We start from the raw sequence: 14545 nt of genomic DNA on the forward strand, positions 1-14545 counted from the left end.
TAAAGCATCTAAGGCGGTAGCTAGATAGCGGCGGACGATGTTGGGTTCAGGACTTGGATGGTGTGGTGGGCTGCAGGTTCAGGAGGTCTCTTGGGGCTCGGACCCAGGGAACAGTTTTGTGGTGAAAAGTCGATGAAAAGTTGGAGAAACGTCGTGAAAGGCAACCGGGTGAAAACCCAGCTACATTTGATAGGAAAGTGAAAGTCTTTAACCCAGCTAGAACATAGCAAGGCCATATCCGGGTAAAACCTGCGCTGTAGTGGGGCCAACCTAATTTGTTCATGTCAAAATGCCTCTCAGCCTAGATTTCCACCCTTCTGGACATCTAGATTCAGGCTTTTGCTCAGTTGGATATTAGATTGAAATGACAAACAGGCTGAACATCGGTTCATTTCCAATTCATTTCTCATGAAGAAAAAACCCCCAAAAAGATGTTGGACAAGTTGTGATTAGTGGCAGTAGTCCCAAATCACAGCAGTGCACTTTTGTCTTTTTTCATATATTCAAGCTGCTGTCTTCACCTATCATACAGTCAGATCTTATCAACAAAATGAAAGGGACAATAGCAGCTTCCCAAAAAGGAAACAAAATTGTCTTGCAACTGATTTAGTATGCACATATCTATACACGGAGATCATGTAAATGTTGTACTTTATGATGATTTCTTTTATCGGTGTCATTCAACTGTTTGAAAATGGAAAAGACGAGCTAAGGACGTCTGTTAAAATGTGTAAAATGCTTGAGCTAAGCGGCTAGCGCTTTGTAGCGAGGGCTGAGTGTCGGCTCCTCTGCCGCGATGCCGCTGCTGTTCTCTGGGCTTGGATCTGCAGCGTGCCTGGAAGCTCTGTCTGGGGAGCGGCTGCATCCGTTTGTCGAGCAAACACGTTGCTCTCTGTAGCTGCATCGCGCGCAGCGAGGAGAGCCTTTGAAGGAGCCTGACTGCGCTGAAGGCAGAGATGCACGTCCTGTAGGTAGAGCGCTGTGCGCACGCTTCTTTCACTCGCGTCAAAACAGCATTTTTGTTTTATTTCGCTTCTGTGTTTTCTCCCCCCTTCAGCGTAGAGGTCGAGGAAGTTCCCTGGTACATCATCAAACACGTGTAAGTCTTGTGTTCCATTCTTGGCGTTTTTTATGAAAAAATATTTTTTTTCGTCTCAGGTGTGTTCACTAAGTGTTGTATTTTATTTCATTTTTCTGCAGTATCTTATTGAGTAAATTCCTTTGGATTGTCACGTCCACAGATTAAGTAGTATGGCGTGCATTTTGCACACTCCTCTTATTAACAGACTTTTAAAACCTTCGGTGAGGAGAACAGATGGAGAAATGGAAATCGCATGATGACGAATACATCACAGAATGTAAAAGCCGGTACGGCGGCTAGTTTTGAGTGGGCACAGGTGGGATTTTCCTCTCCCCCTCGCTTGAATTAAAGTCCTAAAATAGAAAGTGGAAGCTCCGCACGTGCAGCGTGGCCGCGAAGCGTTTGCACATACGCTGCGCCTTCGCTTAGCGTAGCTGACACGACGTTGTCTTATCGTCCTCCTCGTCAGCAGTAACGCTTTCTGAAAGCCAATCAGATTAACCCGACGGGCGCGTGAGCCACTGTGGGCGGCGGCGGCGGCGTCAGCAGCTGCTCACGTGCCGGTCCAGCCAGGCCGGCGCCTGACCCCGTTTCCCTCCGCTTTCCCAGACGCCCCAAGCTCCCGGTGTCCATCTGCGGCGACGAGCAGAAGAACTACACCTGCTTCAACGGGGGCAACTGCAGCGAGACCAGCCTGATGTGCGACTGCATGTCGGGGTTCACCGGGCACCGGTGAGAACGCACCCCACCCGCCCTTTCATACGCTGCATCCTTCCACACCCCACCCGCCCTTTCATACGCTGCATCCTTCCACACCCCACCCGCCCTTTCATACGCTGCATCCTTCCACACCCCATCCGCCCTTTCATACGCTGCATCCTTCCACACCCCACCCGCCCTTTCATACGCTGCATCCTTCCACACCCCACCCGCCCTTTCATACGCTGCATCCTTCCACACCCCACCCGCCCTTTCATACGCTGCATCCTTCCACACCCCACCCGCCCTTTCATACTCTGCATCCTTCCACACCCCACCCGCCCTTTCATACGCTGCATCCTTCCACACCCCACCCGCCCTTTCATACGCTGCATCCTTCCGCACCCCACCCGCCCTTTCATACGCTGCATCCTTCCACACCCCACCCGCCCTTTCATACGCTGCATCCTTCCACACCTCACCCGCCCTTTCATACGCTGCGTCCTTCCACACCCCACCCGCCCTTTCATACGCTGCATCCTTCCACACCCCACCCGCCCTTTCATACGCTGCATCCTTCCACACCCCACCCGCCCTTTCATACGCTGCATCCTTCCACACCCCACCCGCCCTTTCATACGCTGCATCCTTCCACACCCCACCCGCCCTTTCATACGCTGCATCCTTCCACACCCCACCCGCCCTTTCATACGCTGCATCCTTCCACACCCCACCCGCCCTTTCATACTCTGCATCCTTCCACACCCCACCCGCTGTTTCATACGCTGCATCCTTCCACACCCCACCCGCCGTTTCATACGCTGCATCCTTCCACACCCCACCCGCCCTTTCATACGCTGCATCCTTCCACACCCCACCCGCCCTTTCATACGCTGCATCCTTCCACACCCCACCCGCCCTTTCATACGCTGCATCCTTCCACACCCCACCCGCCCTTTCATACTCTGCATCCTTCCACACCCCACCCGCCCTTTCATACTCTGCATCCTTCCACACCCCACCCGCCCTTTCATACGCTGCATCCTTCCACACCCCACCCGCCCTTTCATACTCTGCATCCTTCCACACCCCACCCGCCCTTTCATACGCTGCATCCTTCCACACCCCACCCGCCCTTTCATACGCTGCATCCTTCCACACCCCACCCGCCCTTTCATACGCTGCATCCTTCCACACCCCACCCGCCCTTTCATACGCTGCATCCTTCCGCACCCCACCCGCCCTTTCATACGCTGCATCCTTCCACACCCCACCCGCCCTTTCATACGCTGCATCCTTCCACACCCCACCTGCCCTTTCATACGCTGCATCCTTCCACACCCCACCTGCCCTTTCATACGCTGCGTCCTTCCACACCCCACCCGCCCTTTCATACGCTGCATCCTACCACACCCCACCCGCTGTTTCATACGCTGCATCCTACCACACCCCACCCACCCTTTCATACTCTGCATCCTTCCACACCCCACCCGCCCTTTCATACGCTGCATCCTTCCACACCCCACCCGCCCTTTCATGCGCTGCATCCTTCCACACCCCACCCGCCCTTTCATACGCTGCATCCTTCCACACCCCACCCGCCCTTTCATACGCTGCATCCTTCCACACCCCACCCGCCCTTTCATACGCTGCATCCTTCCACACCCCACCCGCCCTTTCATACGCTGCATCCTTCCACACCCCACCCGCCCTTTCATACGCTGCATCCTTCCACACCCCACCCGCCCTTTCATACGCTGCATCCTTCCACACCCCACCCGCCCTTTCATACGCTGCATCCTTCCACACCCCACCCGCCCTTTCATACGCTGCATCCTTCCACACCCCACCCGCCCTTTCATACGCTGCATCCTTCCACACCCCACCCGCCCTTTCATACGCTGCATCCTTCCACACCCCACCCGCCCTTTCATACGCTGCATCCTTCCACACCCCACCCGCCCTTTTATACGCTGCATCCTTCCACACCCCACCCGCCCTTTCATACGCTGCATCCTTCCACACCCCACCCGCCCTTTCATACGCTGCATCCTTCCACACCCCACCCGCCCTTTCATACGCTGCATCCTTCCACACCCCACCCGCCCTTTCATACGCTGCATCCTTCCACACCCCACCCGCCCTTTCATACGCTGCATCCTTCCACACCCCACCCGCCCTTTCATACGCTGCATCCTTCCACACCCCACCCGCCCTTTCATACTCTGCATCCTTCCACACCCCACCCGCTGTTTCATACGCTGCATCCTTCCACACCCCACCCGCCCTTTCATACGCTGCATCCTTCCACACCCCACCCGCCCTTTCATACGCTGCATCCTTCCACACCCCACCCGCCCTTTCATACGCTGCATCCTTCCACACCCCACCCGCCCTTTCATACGCTGCATCCTTCCACACCCCACCCGCCCTTTCATACTCTGCATCCTTCCACACCCCACCCGCCCTTTCATACTCTGCATCCTTCCACACCCCACCCGCCCTTTCATACGCTGCATCCTTCCACACCCCACCCGCCCTTTCATACGCTGCATCCTTCCACACCCCACCCGCCCTTTCATACGCTGCATCCTTCCGCACCCCACCCGCCCTTTCATACGCTGCATCCTTCCACACCCCACCCGCCCTTTCATACGCTGCATCCTTCCACACCCCACCTGCCCTTTCATACGCTGCATCCTTCCACACCCCACCTGCCCTTTCATACGCTGCGTCCTTCCACACCCCACCCGCCCTTTCATACGCTGCATCCTACCACACCCCACCCGCTGTTTCATACGCTGCATCCTACCACACCCCACCCACCCTTTCATACTCTGCATCCTTCCACACCCCACCCGCCCTTTCATACGCTGCATCCTTCCACACCCCACCCGCCCTTTCATGCGCTGCATCCTTCCACACCCCACCCGCCCTTTCATACGCTGCATCCTTCCACACCCCACCCGCCCTTTCATACGCTGCATCCTTCCACACCCCACCCGCCCTTTCATACGCTGCATCCTTCCACACCCCACCCGCCCTTTCATACGCTGCATCCTTCCACACCCCACCCGCCCTTTCATACGCTGCATCCTTCCACACCCCACCCGCCCTTTCATACGCTGCATCCTTCCACACCCCACCCGCCCTTTCATACGCTGCATCCTTCCACACCCCACCCGCCCTTTCATACGCTGCATCCTTCCACACCCCACCCGCCCTTTCATACGCTGCATCCTTCCACACCCCACCCGCCCTTTCATACGCTGCATCCTTCCACACCCCACCCGCCCTTTTATACGCTGCATCCTTCCACACCCCACCCGCCCTTTCATACGCTGCATCCTTCCACACCCCACCCGCCCTTTCATACGCTGCATCCTTCCACACCCCACCCGCCCTTTCATACTCTGCATCCTTCCACACCCCACCCGCCCTTTCATACGCTGCATCCTTCCACACCCCACCCGCCCTTTTATACGCTGCATCCTTCCACACCCCACCCGCCCTTTCATACGCTGCATCCTTCCACACCCCACCCGCCCTTTCATACGCTGCATCCTTCCACACCCCACCCGCCCTTTCATACTCTGCATCCTTCCACACCCCACCCGCCCTTTTATACGCTGCATCCTTCCACACCCCACCCGCCCTTTTATACGCTGCATCCTTCCACACCTCACCCGCCCTTTCATACGCTGCATCCTTCCACACCCCACCCGCCCTTTCATACGCTGTCTTTCTGTCTGAAAATAACGAATGACTGCAAATAATCAGCTGGGATAGCCTGAAACATAGAGAGGAAAGATACAGAGCAGGCTTTTCCTTAGGCACAGTTGTTGCTCCGTTGTTAATGTTTAATGTTCAGAATGAACGTGAGCCTTTGTTACTGTGAATAAGAAGGGTGAATTTGCACTCTGGTTTCACTCCCTGGCGCAGACCCATCCCTCTTATTCACTCCAGCGCTCTGCTCGGCGCCTGTCTGACATTTCAGACAGACGCGCACGTGTAACCCGCGCGTCCGTCACGCATTTCCGTGTGCGACCTTCGAGCCGGGCTCACCCTCCGCCCCGGTGCTCCTTTGCAGGTGCGAGCTGGAGCTGGACGAGTGCCGGTCCAGCCCCTGCCTGAACGGGGGCTACTGCCGCAACCTGGTGGACCGCTTCCAGTGCGTCTGCGAAATGAGCTTCGCCGGGGAGGTGTGCCAGGTGGACGTAAGCGACATTTACTTTTACGTGTCCATGCTGCTGTGGCAGAACCTCTTCCAGCTGCTGTCCTACCTGATCCTGCGCCTGGACGACGACCCCGAGGTGGACTGGGGCGGGGCCGAGGAGTGAGGGGGCGGGGCCGGGGAGTGAGGGGGCGGGGCCAAGGAGTGAGGGGACGGGGCCGGGGAGTGAGGGGGCGGGGCCGGGGAGTGAGGGGACGGGGCCGGGGAGTGAGGGGGCGGGGCCAGGGCAGCACGCCTGCTCGCAGCGGCCTTGCTCACGCTTCCTTATGACACCCGCCCCAATTTCTCAGGTTTCGTGTAGATCACGTCCGGAGGTAGTCTGGGTCGGATTCGACCGGTTTCAGACGCGAATGAAATGGCCCTGTATTCGTCTGAGTCTTCCGTCACCGACACTGCGCTGACAAATGACATCCCATAATGAGCGCGTGGGATTCACGAGGGATGCTGGTGTAGAGCTAGTCATCAGGTCGGATGGAACATTAGGAGAAATGAAATCTCTGCCTACACGCTTTTAATCAGATGAGCAATTCATTAAAGATTAAGTGTAAAGCGATGGCCGCTTATATCCGATTTAGAGAAATCCGACTTGTCGGCAGAATCAGATATCTGTGTAAACGGAGTCGACGAACATGGTCACGCACCGGACGCTGAATTCTGCCAAACAGTGCAGTTCATAGACGTAAACCTCTGTCATCAGTCATTTAAATTGTAGCTACATTAAAATGGCGCTATAGAACATAAGAATGTGTCTTAACATCAGGGAGCAGGTAGATTTGACACTCCATTGTTGGCCCAGCACTAAATTTTGTACTGTGTAAAGTAACGTACATTTGGTACCATGTAAAGTAATAAAAGCATACCCTTAAATAGATGCTGCTACAGTATATCATGGAATGCATGTGTCCCATCAGTTAGTTAGTGGGCACTGCCTACTTTGGGCTTAGCATGGAGGGAGGATCCCTGTGCCTTATGCCTGCATGATTGACTATATTGTGTAAGGAATTCAGGTGTTAATAATTCTTGACTAGACCCTCAAATAAAATGCAATTAGAAGAAAATTGCTTGACGAACATGTTAAAATTCATTAAAAGGACATTTTCAACATTTTAAATTCACTTGTCATAGTTTTGTTATGTAGCATGCAAAATCATTCAGTGGCGTATTGCATGTGTGTTCAGATTAGTTGCATGTCCTAAATTATTTTGTAGTAATGAAATGGGGGGAGGGGGTCAAATAAAATGTGAACTGTGCTTGTTTTCAGAACAACATTTATTCTAAATATAAATTGCCCATTTGAAGAGTAGTTATATCCTAACTGCAAATGAAGGTGAAATTTATAGTCAATGATTCAAATTACCTGTAATAATTTGGAAAGTCGTATTATTTCATTACTGTAAGACCATAAGCATCACATGAATTTACACTGCCAGGATGAAAGGATCATTGTGATTATTATAGTGTAAGGATCATGTGTACAGAAATCCACATTAAGCTACAAGACAAGACAAGCTACATAATACTTCAGAAATCATACTTGCAGGTATATCTGTTGAGCCTGTGAATTAAGTAATATGATTGGGAATGTTATTATGTAACTTAGGAGAGACCCTCATACAAGAAATATGTATGAGCTTTTCTGAATGAATTTGAACTGTCAAATTGGGCCATTTATGATAAAAACAAGGGGGAACCCACATATCCACATTTCAGCGAAGACTATGCAATGTATCATTTGTACAGTCCACATTCTTGGCATAAATCCTTATTTTAAAGAAGGCAATAGTAAAGTATGCAAACATTAATGTGGATGGGACAGTGATTTCTCAAAAAAACGGAATTATTCCCACAATTATTTCACAAAAAAACTGAACTGTTAGATTTGGTATGCTATTCTAACAAATTTCAGCTTTTTACTAATTATTTTGAATGTATGAAAGAGGTGAAATTTCATCCCATTCTTCCATTTGTCATATAGTGTCTCCACACACATCTACATCGACTCTGTCTGTTTACTACTTACTATTTATGTGTGACTGTAATCCTGACAGGACTGTCTCTCCTCTCATGTCTTGTGTGGCATCTTGTCTTTACACTATGTTGTGTTTGTCATCAAATAAACTATTATTTCATTCTTTTTGTCCTTGATCTGTCATTTTTACTCTTCTTTTCACTCATCTTTTGAAAATGTCCTTTAGTATTTTGGGTTTTTACTGCATTTGAAGCAGTCATACTTTATGATATTCATCCGTCCAACAACTGTTTACTGCCTCGGTTGCAGTTTAGGCTCTGTCAGTTAATCTGCTGCTGCAGTTTTGAAGGACATCTCACTTGAGTAAGAAGCCCTCAGTAATGGCATTTTAGAGAACATGCCACTGGTAAAACCGGCCTTCACACTGTCAAATCAGCTGTTTGACCGTGCCCTACCTTAAAACAGCACGATATTCCACTGAGGCTTGCAACTGTTCATATAAACAGTTTCAAATGAGAAATGAGTTCCCCTAGGTGACCTCAAAAGAGTGTTATTTTCACTGCAGTAAAATGCACTGCGTACGCTTCTGAGAGTAATTACCTGGAGGGCGTGCTCTAGACCTGCTGGTTTGAATTCCAGCTGGAACAGTTCCGTTACAAACCTGAGCAAGGCGGTTTGCATACAGTACAGTAAGTCTCGTAAATATTCCGCTGTGCTCATTTGTTTCTGGTGTTCCTAAGATAGTGTGATTGCGTCAGGCCAAAGAACCGTGACCTGGAATCATGACCTACTTCCCCTCAAAGCCTTTTCGGCCACTCTGGGACCTCAGAAACAGCTGAGATCAGACCTTAAACATCCAGCTACATACAGTTTGAATGGTGCGAGCACACTCCATAGCAATTAACGTTAACCTGCAGTGAGGTGAAATGATTGCTGTAAACTTGCATATCTTTATTAAACTTTTTACATTTAAAACATATTTAATTGCCGATTTTTTTTTAATTATTGAGTCTCCGTATACTATGTATGTCCAGCCTCAACAAGACCAATGAGTTTTTTTAGAGTAGTACTGTTTTGTATCGTGGGGGGACGGGGCCATTGTCATTGCAGACTGTGTTTAGTAGCCCAGAGTGCTGCTGGAGAGAGGATGCTAATCACATTAGGAGCTACTAATTCCCCTTTAGTCACGTGACATGCCCTTTAAAGGCAGGCTCCTTTATGAGCTGCAGCAAGCAGCACGATCCCACTGCGTGAATGTGCCACGGTTATGTCTGCTTTCCCTGAGAGTACGCACAGAAAACATACAAAAGGCTTCATAGCGCTATGAATGTATTAGCGTATGTTCATAATTCAGTCCTATGTAGACATAGTGGGTTATACAAGAGAACAGACATTCGCACCAAATACCTGAGACTGCAGCCAGTTTGAGTGGTCATTACAGTGAGTAGTGTGGATAAGTGAGAGTATACGACTCAAAGTCACTCTGTATTGTTCCTGAAAACTTGCCTTCAGTGAATGTTAAGCGACTGAATATTTTTCGTATCGAAATGAAGAATTCATTTTGGGGTTCAGGGATTGCCAGGTGCACATGGTTCGCAGGTGTTCTGTGACATAGAGAGTGCAATCTTAAGGACTGTGCAACATGCTTAGCCAGCAAAAATCAGGCGTGCACTTTTCCCAAAATGCAACTCAGCAAAAAGGGTGGCATTTGAGAAAGCTGAAGCCTTTCTGAGAAACGGACTGGTTGACAAACAGGACAGTTATTCTTCTGGATGAAGTGACACACTGAGGACTGATGTTAAGTTAGGCTTGACATGACTTAGGAAGCACAGGTGTGGTCCTCATCCGAAATTCTTTTACTGCTGGAAACAAACGGCTCAAAGATGTGCCGGATTATTTACTTGATTCTTTTCCTGGAGATCAACTTTGCTTTTCTGAAAGGTAATTACATTGTTATATAGCTACTTGACATCCATATTTTCTCTACTTTTCCACGATTGGCAGTTGGTAGCAGTGTTATTATTGTACGCTATGGACATTTGAGAATAGACACCTGGTATATACAAAAATACAATATTTATTTCAAGTAAGTGCTCATATACTTAATCTTATTTTTAATCATGCTATGGAAAAGGTGACATTTTCTCAGATTTAAATGTGCAAATCCTTTGTGAAATACTGTATGCAGTTCTGTTTATATTATTCACTCATTATAGAATCCTGGGTATACAGATTTAACTACATGGCAAAAATGTTAATTTCTCAACAGCTGAGGTTTCCAATTCCACGACCCCAGCTAATACACATGTAAGTTCTTAATAAAAAGGACAGGGCTGCTATTTCCACAGGCAACATGTATTTTATCTCAGAGGTTAGACCATCGCCAGTTATGGTTTATATTGCTTGTTATTGAAAATTAAACCAGATAAACCACTATATTTACTGTAGTAATGTGCAACACAAGTTAGATTCATATTGTAATTGTAAATCCAGGGAGAAAGTTAGTTTCCTAAATGAGCTCAAATATGGGCAGCAGTATTCATGCAGTGTGTATGTACATTGAAGAGTCTTTAAGTTTATTTTTATGCATTAGTTCTAGTAATATGCACCTTACCATCTCCTATATGTGTGTGTGACCTCCTGTACCTTACCATCTCCCGTGTGTGTGTGACTTCCTGTACCTTACCATCTGCCATATGTGTGTGACTTCCTGTACCTAACCATCTCCTGTATGTGTGTGACTTCCTGTACCTTACCATCTCCTGTATGTATGTGACTTCCTGTGCCTTACCATCTCCTGTATGTGTGTGACTTCCTGTACCTTACCATCTGCCATATGTGTGTGACTTCCTGTACCTTACCATCTCCCGTATGTGTGTGACTTCCTGTATCTTACCATCTCCCGTATGTGTGTGACTTCCTGTACCTTACCATCTCCCATATGTGTGTGACTCCCTGTACCTTACCATCTCCCGTATGTGTGTGTGACTTCCTGTACCTTACCATCTGCCATATGTGTGTGACTTCCTGTACCTTACCATCTCCCGTATGTGTGTGACTTCCTGTACCTTACCATCTCCCATATGTGTGTGTGACTTCCTGTACCTTACCATCTCCCGTATGTGTGACTTCCTGTACCTTACCATCTCCCATATGTGTGACTTCCTGTACCTTACCATCTCCCGTATGTGTGTGACTTCCTGTGCCTTACCATCTCCCGTATGTGTGTGACTTCCTGTACCTTACCATCTCCCATATGTGTGTGACTCCCTGTACCTTACCATCTCCCGTATGTGTGTGTGACTTCCTGTACCTTACCATCTGCCATATGTGTGTGACTTCCTGTACCTTACCATCTCCCGTATGTGTGTGACTTCCTGTACCTTACCATCTCCCATATGTGTGTGTGACTTCCTGTACCTTACCATCTCCCGTATGTGTGACTTCCTGTACCTTACCATCTCCCATATGTGTGACTTCCTGTACCTTACCATCTCCCGTATGTGTGTGACTTCCTGTGCCTTACCATCTCCCGTATGTGTGACTTCCTGTACCTTACCATCTCCTGTATGTGTGTGACTTCCTGTGCCTTACCATCTCCCGTATGTGTGACTTCCTGTACCTTACCATCTCCTGTATGTGTGTGTGACTTCCTGTACCATACCATCTCCCGTATGTGTGCGACTTCCTGTACCTTACCATCTCCGGTATGTGTGACTTCCTGTACTTTACCATCTCCCATATGTGTGTGTGACTTCCTGTACCTTACCATCTCCTGTATGTTTGTGACTTCCTGTACCTTACCATCTCCCATGTGTGTGCGACTTCCTGTACCTTACCATCTCCCATATGTGTGTGTGACTTCCTGTACCTTACCATCTCCCATGTGTGTGACTTCCTGTACCTTACCATCTCCTGTATGTGTGTGACTTCCTGTACCTTACCATCTCCCTTATGTGTGTGACTTCCTGTACCTTACCATCTCCCGTATGTGTGACTTCCTGTACTTTACCATCTCCCATATGTGTGTGACTTCCTGTACCTTACCATCTCCTGTATGTTCGTGACTTCCTGTACCTTACCATCTCCCATGTGTGTGCGACTTCCTGTACCTTACCATCTCCCATATGTGTGTGTGACTTCCTGTACCTTACCATCTCCCATGTGTGTGACTTCCTGTACCTTACCATCTCCCTTATGTGTGTGACTTCCTGTACCTTACCATCTCCCGTATGTGTGACTTCCTGTACCTTACCATCTCCCGTATGTGTGTGTGACTTCCTGTACCTTACCATCTCCTGTATGTATGTGTGACTTCCCGTACCTTACCATCTCCCATATGTGTGACTTCCTGTACCTTACCATTTCCCGTATGTGTGTGTGACTTCCTGTATCTTACCATCTCCCATATGTGTGTGTGACTTCCTGTACCTTACCATCTGCCATATGTGTGTGACTTCCTGTACCTTACCATCTCCCATATGTGTGTGTGACTTCCTGTACCTTACCATCTCCCATATGTGTGTGACTTCCTGTACCTTACCATCTCCCGTATGTGTGACTTCCTGTATCTTTCCATCTCCCGTATGTGTGACTTCCTGTACCTTACCATCTCCCATATGTGTGTGCGACTTCCTGTACCTTACCATCTCCCGTATGTGTGACTTCCTGTACCTTACCATCTCCCATATGTGTGTGTGACTTCCTGTACCTTACCATCTCCCGTATGTGTGTGTGATTCCCTGCAGACAGTGAGCGCTCCAAAGGGATCACGCATAGTAGCCATTCTGGCTTCCTGTATTGCCGGATCTGCTGTAATCATAGTGGTGGTGCTGGCCTTTATGTGTGTCAAAATGCTGGAGAAGCGCCATACGGAGGGAGCCTTCCACCCCCGCGGCGTCGAGCAGCCGGACGCCGGCGCCCAGGTGGATTTGGGGAGGCTGCCGTGCCCGGAGCGCCTGGTCTGACGGTGCCAGGCTCGCCGGGCGGGACACGCCAGCGAATGCCTGCTTTCTGATGGGAGACGCAACAGGGAGGGTCTGGTCGTACAGAATACAGACACGTAGCTGTAGCACGCTTCCAGAACACGGCAGTGCTTCAGGCATAGCATTAGCATCCATTCCTTTGTCCCGTCTTAACAGAGCTTATCCCAAACCCATAAATCCCAAACAAACCTAAAAAAGCTAAATAGTGTGGATACTGTAGGTCCAGTTGATGGGCGGGTGCTGACTGTGCTCGATTTGTGGACCCTTTTCCAGCTGAGGGCGGAGGGCGTGGGAGGCGGCCTCCTGCTGTCCATCTCCGTGGCGTCCGTGGCTCTGCTGCTCGCCCTCTCCCTGGCCGCCGCCGCCGCCGTGGCCGTCGCCGTGCGGCGCAGGGCCACCCACGGCACCTACAGCCCCAGCCGGCAGGAGAAGGAGGGCTCCAGGGTGGAGATGTGGAACATGGTGCAGCCTCCGCCCACGGAGAGACTCATATAAGCCCCAAAAAACACACGCCGACTAATGCAGGTTTGCCCTGCGTGCTAAGGTAGGAGGCCATGTTTGAGTGACACAAGGGGGACTAGCAACATCAACCTGTCCGCTTTCTCTTCCATACCGCCAATTGAATAGGCCGTTGATCAAGCGATGTTAGTATTTTCTGAAAGTATTGCTAGTTATCTTTACGTAGCCGCCAATAAGGTGGCAGTACAGTATCTTAGGCGTTAACGTGATTCTTCGTGGAAATAATCAGACTGGAGAAGCCTCACTGTTATGCAGGTTTAGTTTCAGGGCTCAACTCTAAAGGGGGGAAAAAAGTGGTTTCTGTCAACTGCTTCAGTATGCAGCTTGAATATTTCATATCCAATGGACCTCAACCAATGAAGTGGGTAATGTTTGATTTAGAATAAAAAAATCAGTGTTGTGTGCACTTTAATTTATGATTATATGTGAATGTCAAATGTGTTATGTGTGTCATCATTAATGTGTGTTAATTTATGTAAACTAGTTGAAGTCCTTCTTGACTGCTTTGGCCCGAGTTTAAATTGTTATTGTCTTCTTTGCCTATTGTGTATTGTTCTCAATATTTTTTTAAATTTATTTTGTAAATGAATGCATTTGTAAACAAAGTATTCTGAGGACCATTCAGCCAACTCAGTCTGCCAGCCCTCTGATGGGAACATTTGCTATTTTCATGTGGAGGCTGGTCTTAAAGTAATTAAGCACACTGACCAGCTTTTAAAACTGCAGCTAGTGGAGCTGGTCAGTCCATAATGGAAGTCTTTACTGGCGCCTTTATTTGCTCTGGAGAGAGACCTGAAGAACCTGTCCACCGTAACACCTTTGCCTGATCGCCTCAACAGCTCCTCTGAGGCATGTGCCTTCCCTTCCCAAAGTTAAACCGTACTTTCTGAGCAACAAAAAAAGCTGTAAGAAAAAAAATGAGTCTGACACTACATCAAAAAAATGTCCCTTTCAGCCGACAGCCATCTTTCAGCGTTCAGTAGATTACTGACACTTCTGATGGGGTTGCGTATGAAAGATTCTTAAGAGTACGCCACGCTCCCCCCCCCCCCCCCCCC

The 14545-nt window shown here is 49.3% G+C and overlaps 1 protein-coding gene across 3 annotated transcripts in view; it reads left to right on the forward strand.

The window, feature by feature from the left end:
- Positions 1 to 14542, forward strand: part of crb1 (crumbs cell polarity complex component 1) — a 30235-nt gene extending 15693 nt beyond the window's left edge. Inside the window, exons 7-11 of one of the 3 annotated variants that reach the window (XM_035413028.1) lie at positions 1058 to 1099; positions 1691 to 1813; positions 5871 to 5997; positions 12732 to 12952; positions 13242 to 13371. In XM_035413028.1, coding sequence (XP_035268919.1) covers positions 1058 to 1099; positions 1691 to 1813; positions 5871 to 5997; positions 12732 to 12950 — 511 coding nt within the window. In that variant the 3' untranslated portion in view covers positions 12951 to 12952; positions 13242 to 13371. Of the gene's footprint in view, positions 1 to 1057; positions 1100 to 1690; positions 1814 to 5870; positions 5998 to 10252; positions 10291 to 12731; positions 12953 to 13241 lie in introns of those variants that run through there. The other 2 variants (XM_035413029.1, XM_035413027.1) reach the window with 2 other exon arrangements.
- Positions 14543 to 14545: the final 3 nt, after the last annotated feature.

This window comes from Anguilla anguilla, chromosome 4 (assembly GCF_013347855.1).
Source record: "Anguilla anguilla isolate fAngAng1 chromosome 4, fAngAng1.pri, whole genome shotgun sequence".
NCBI lineage: Eukaryota > Metazoa > Chordata > Actinopteri > Anguilliformes > Anguillidae > Anguilla > Anguilla anguilla.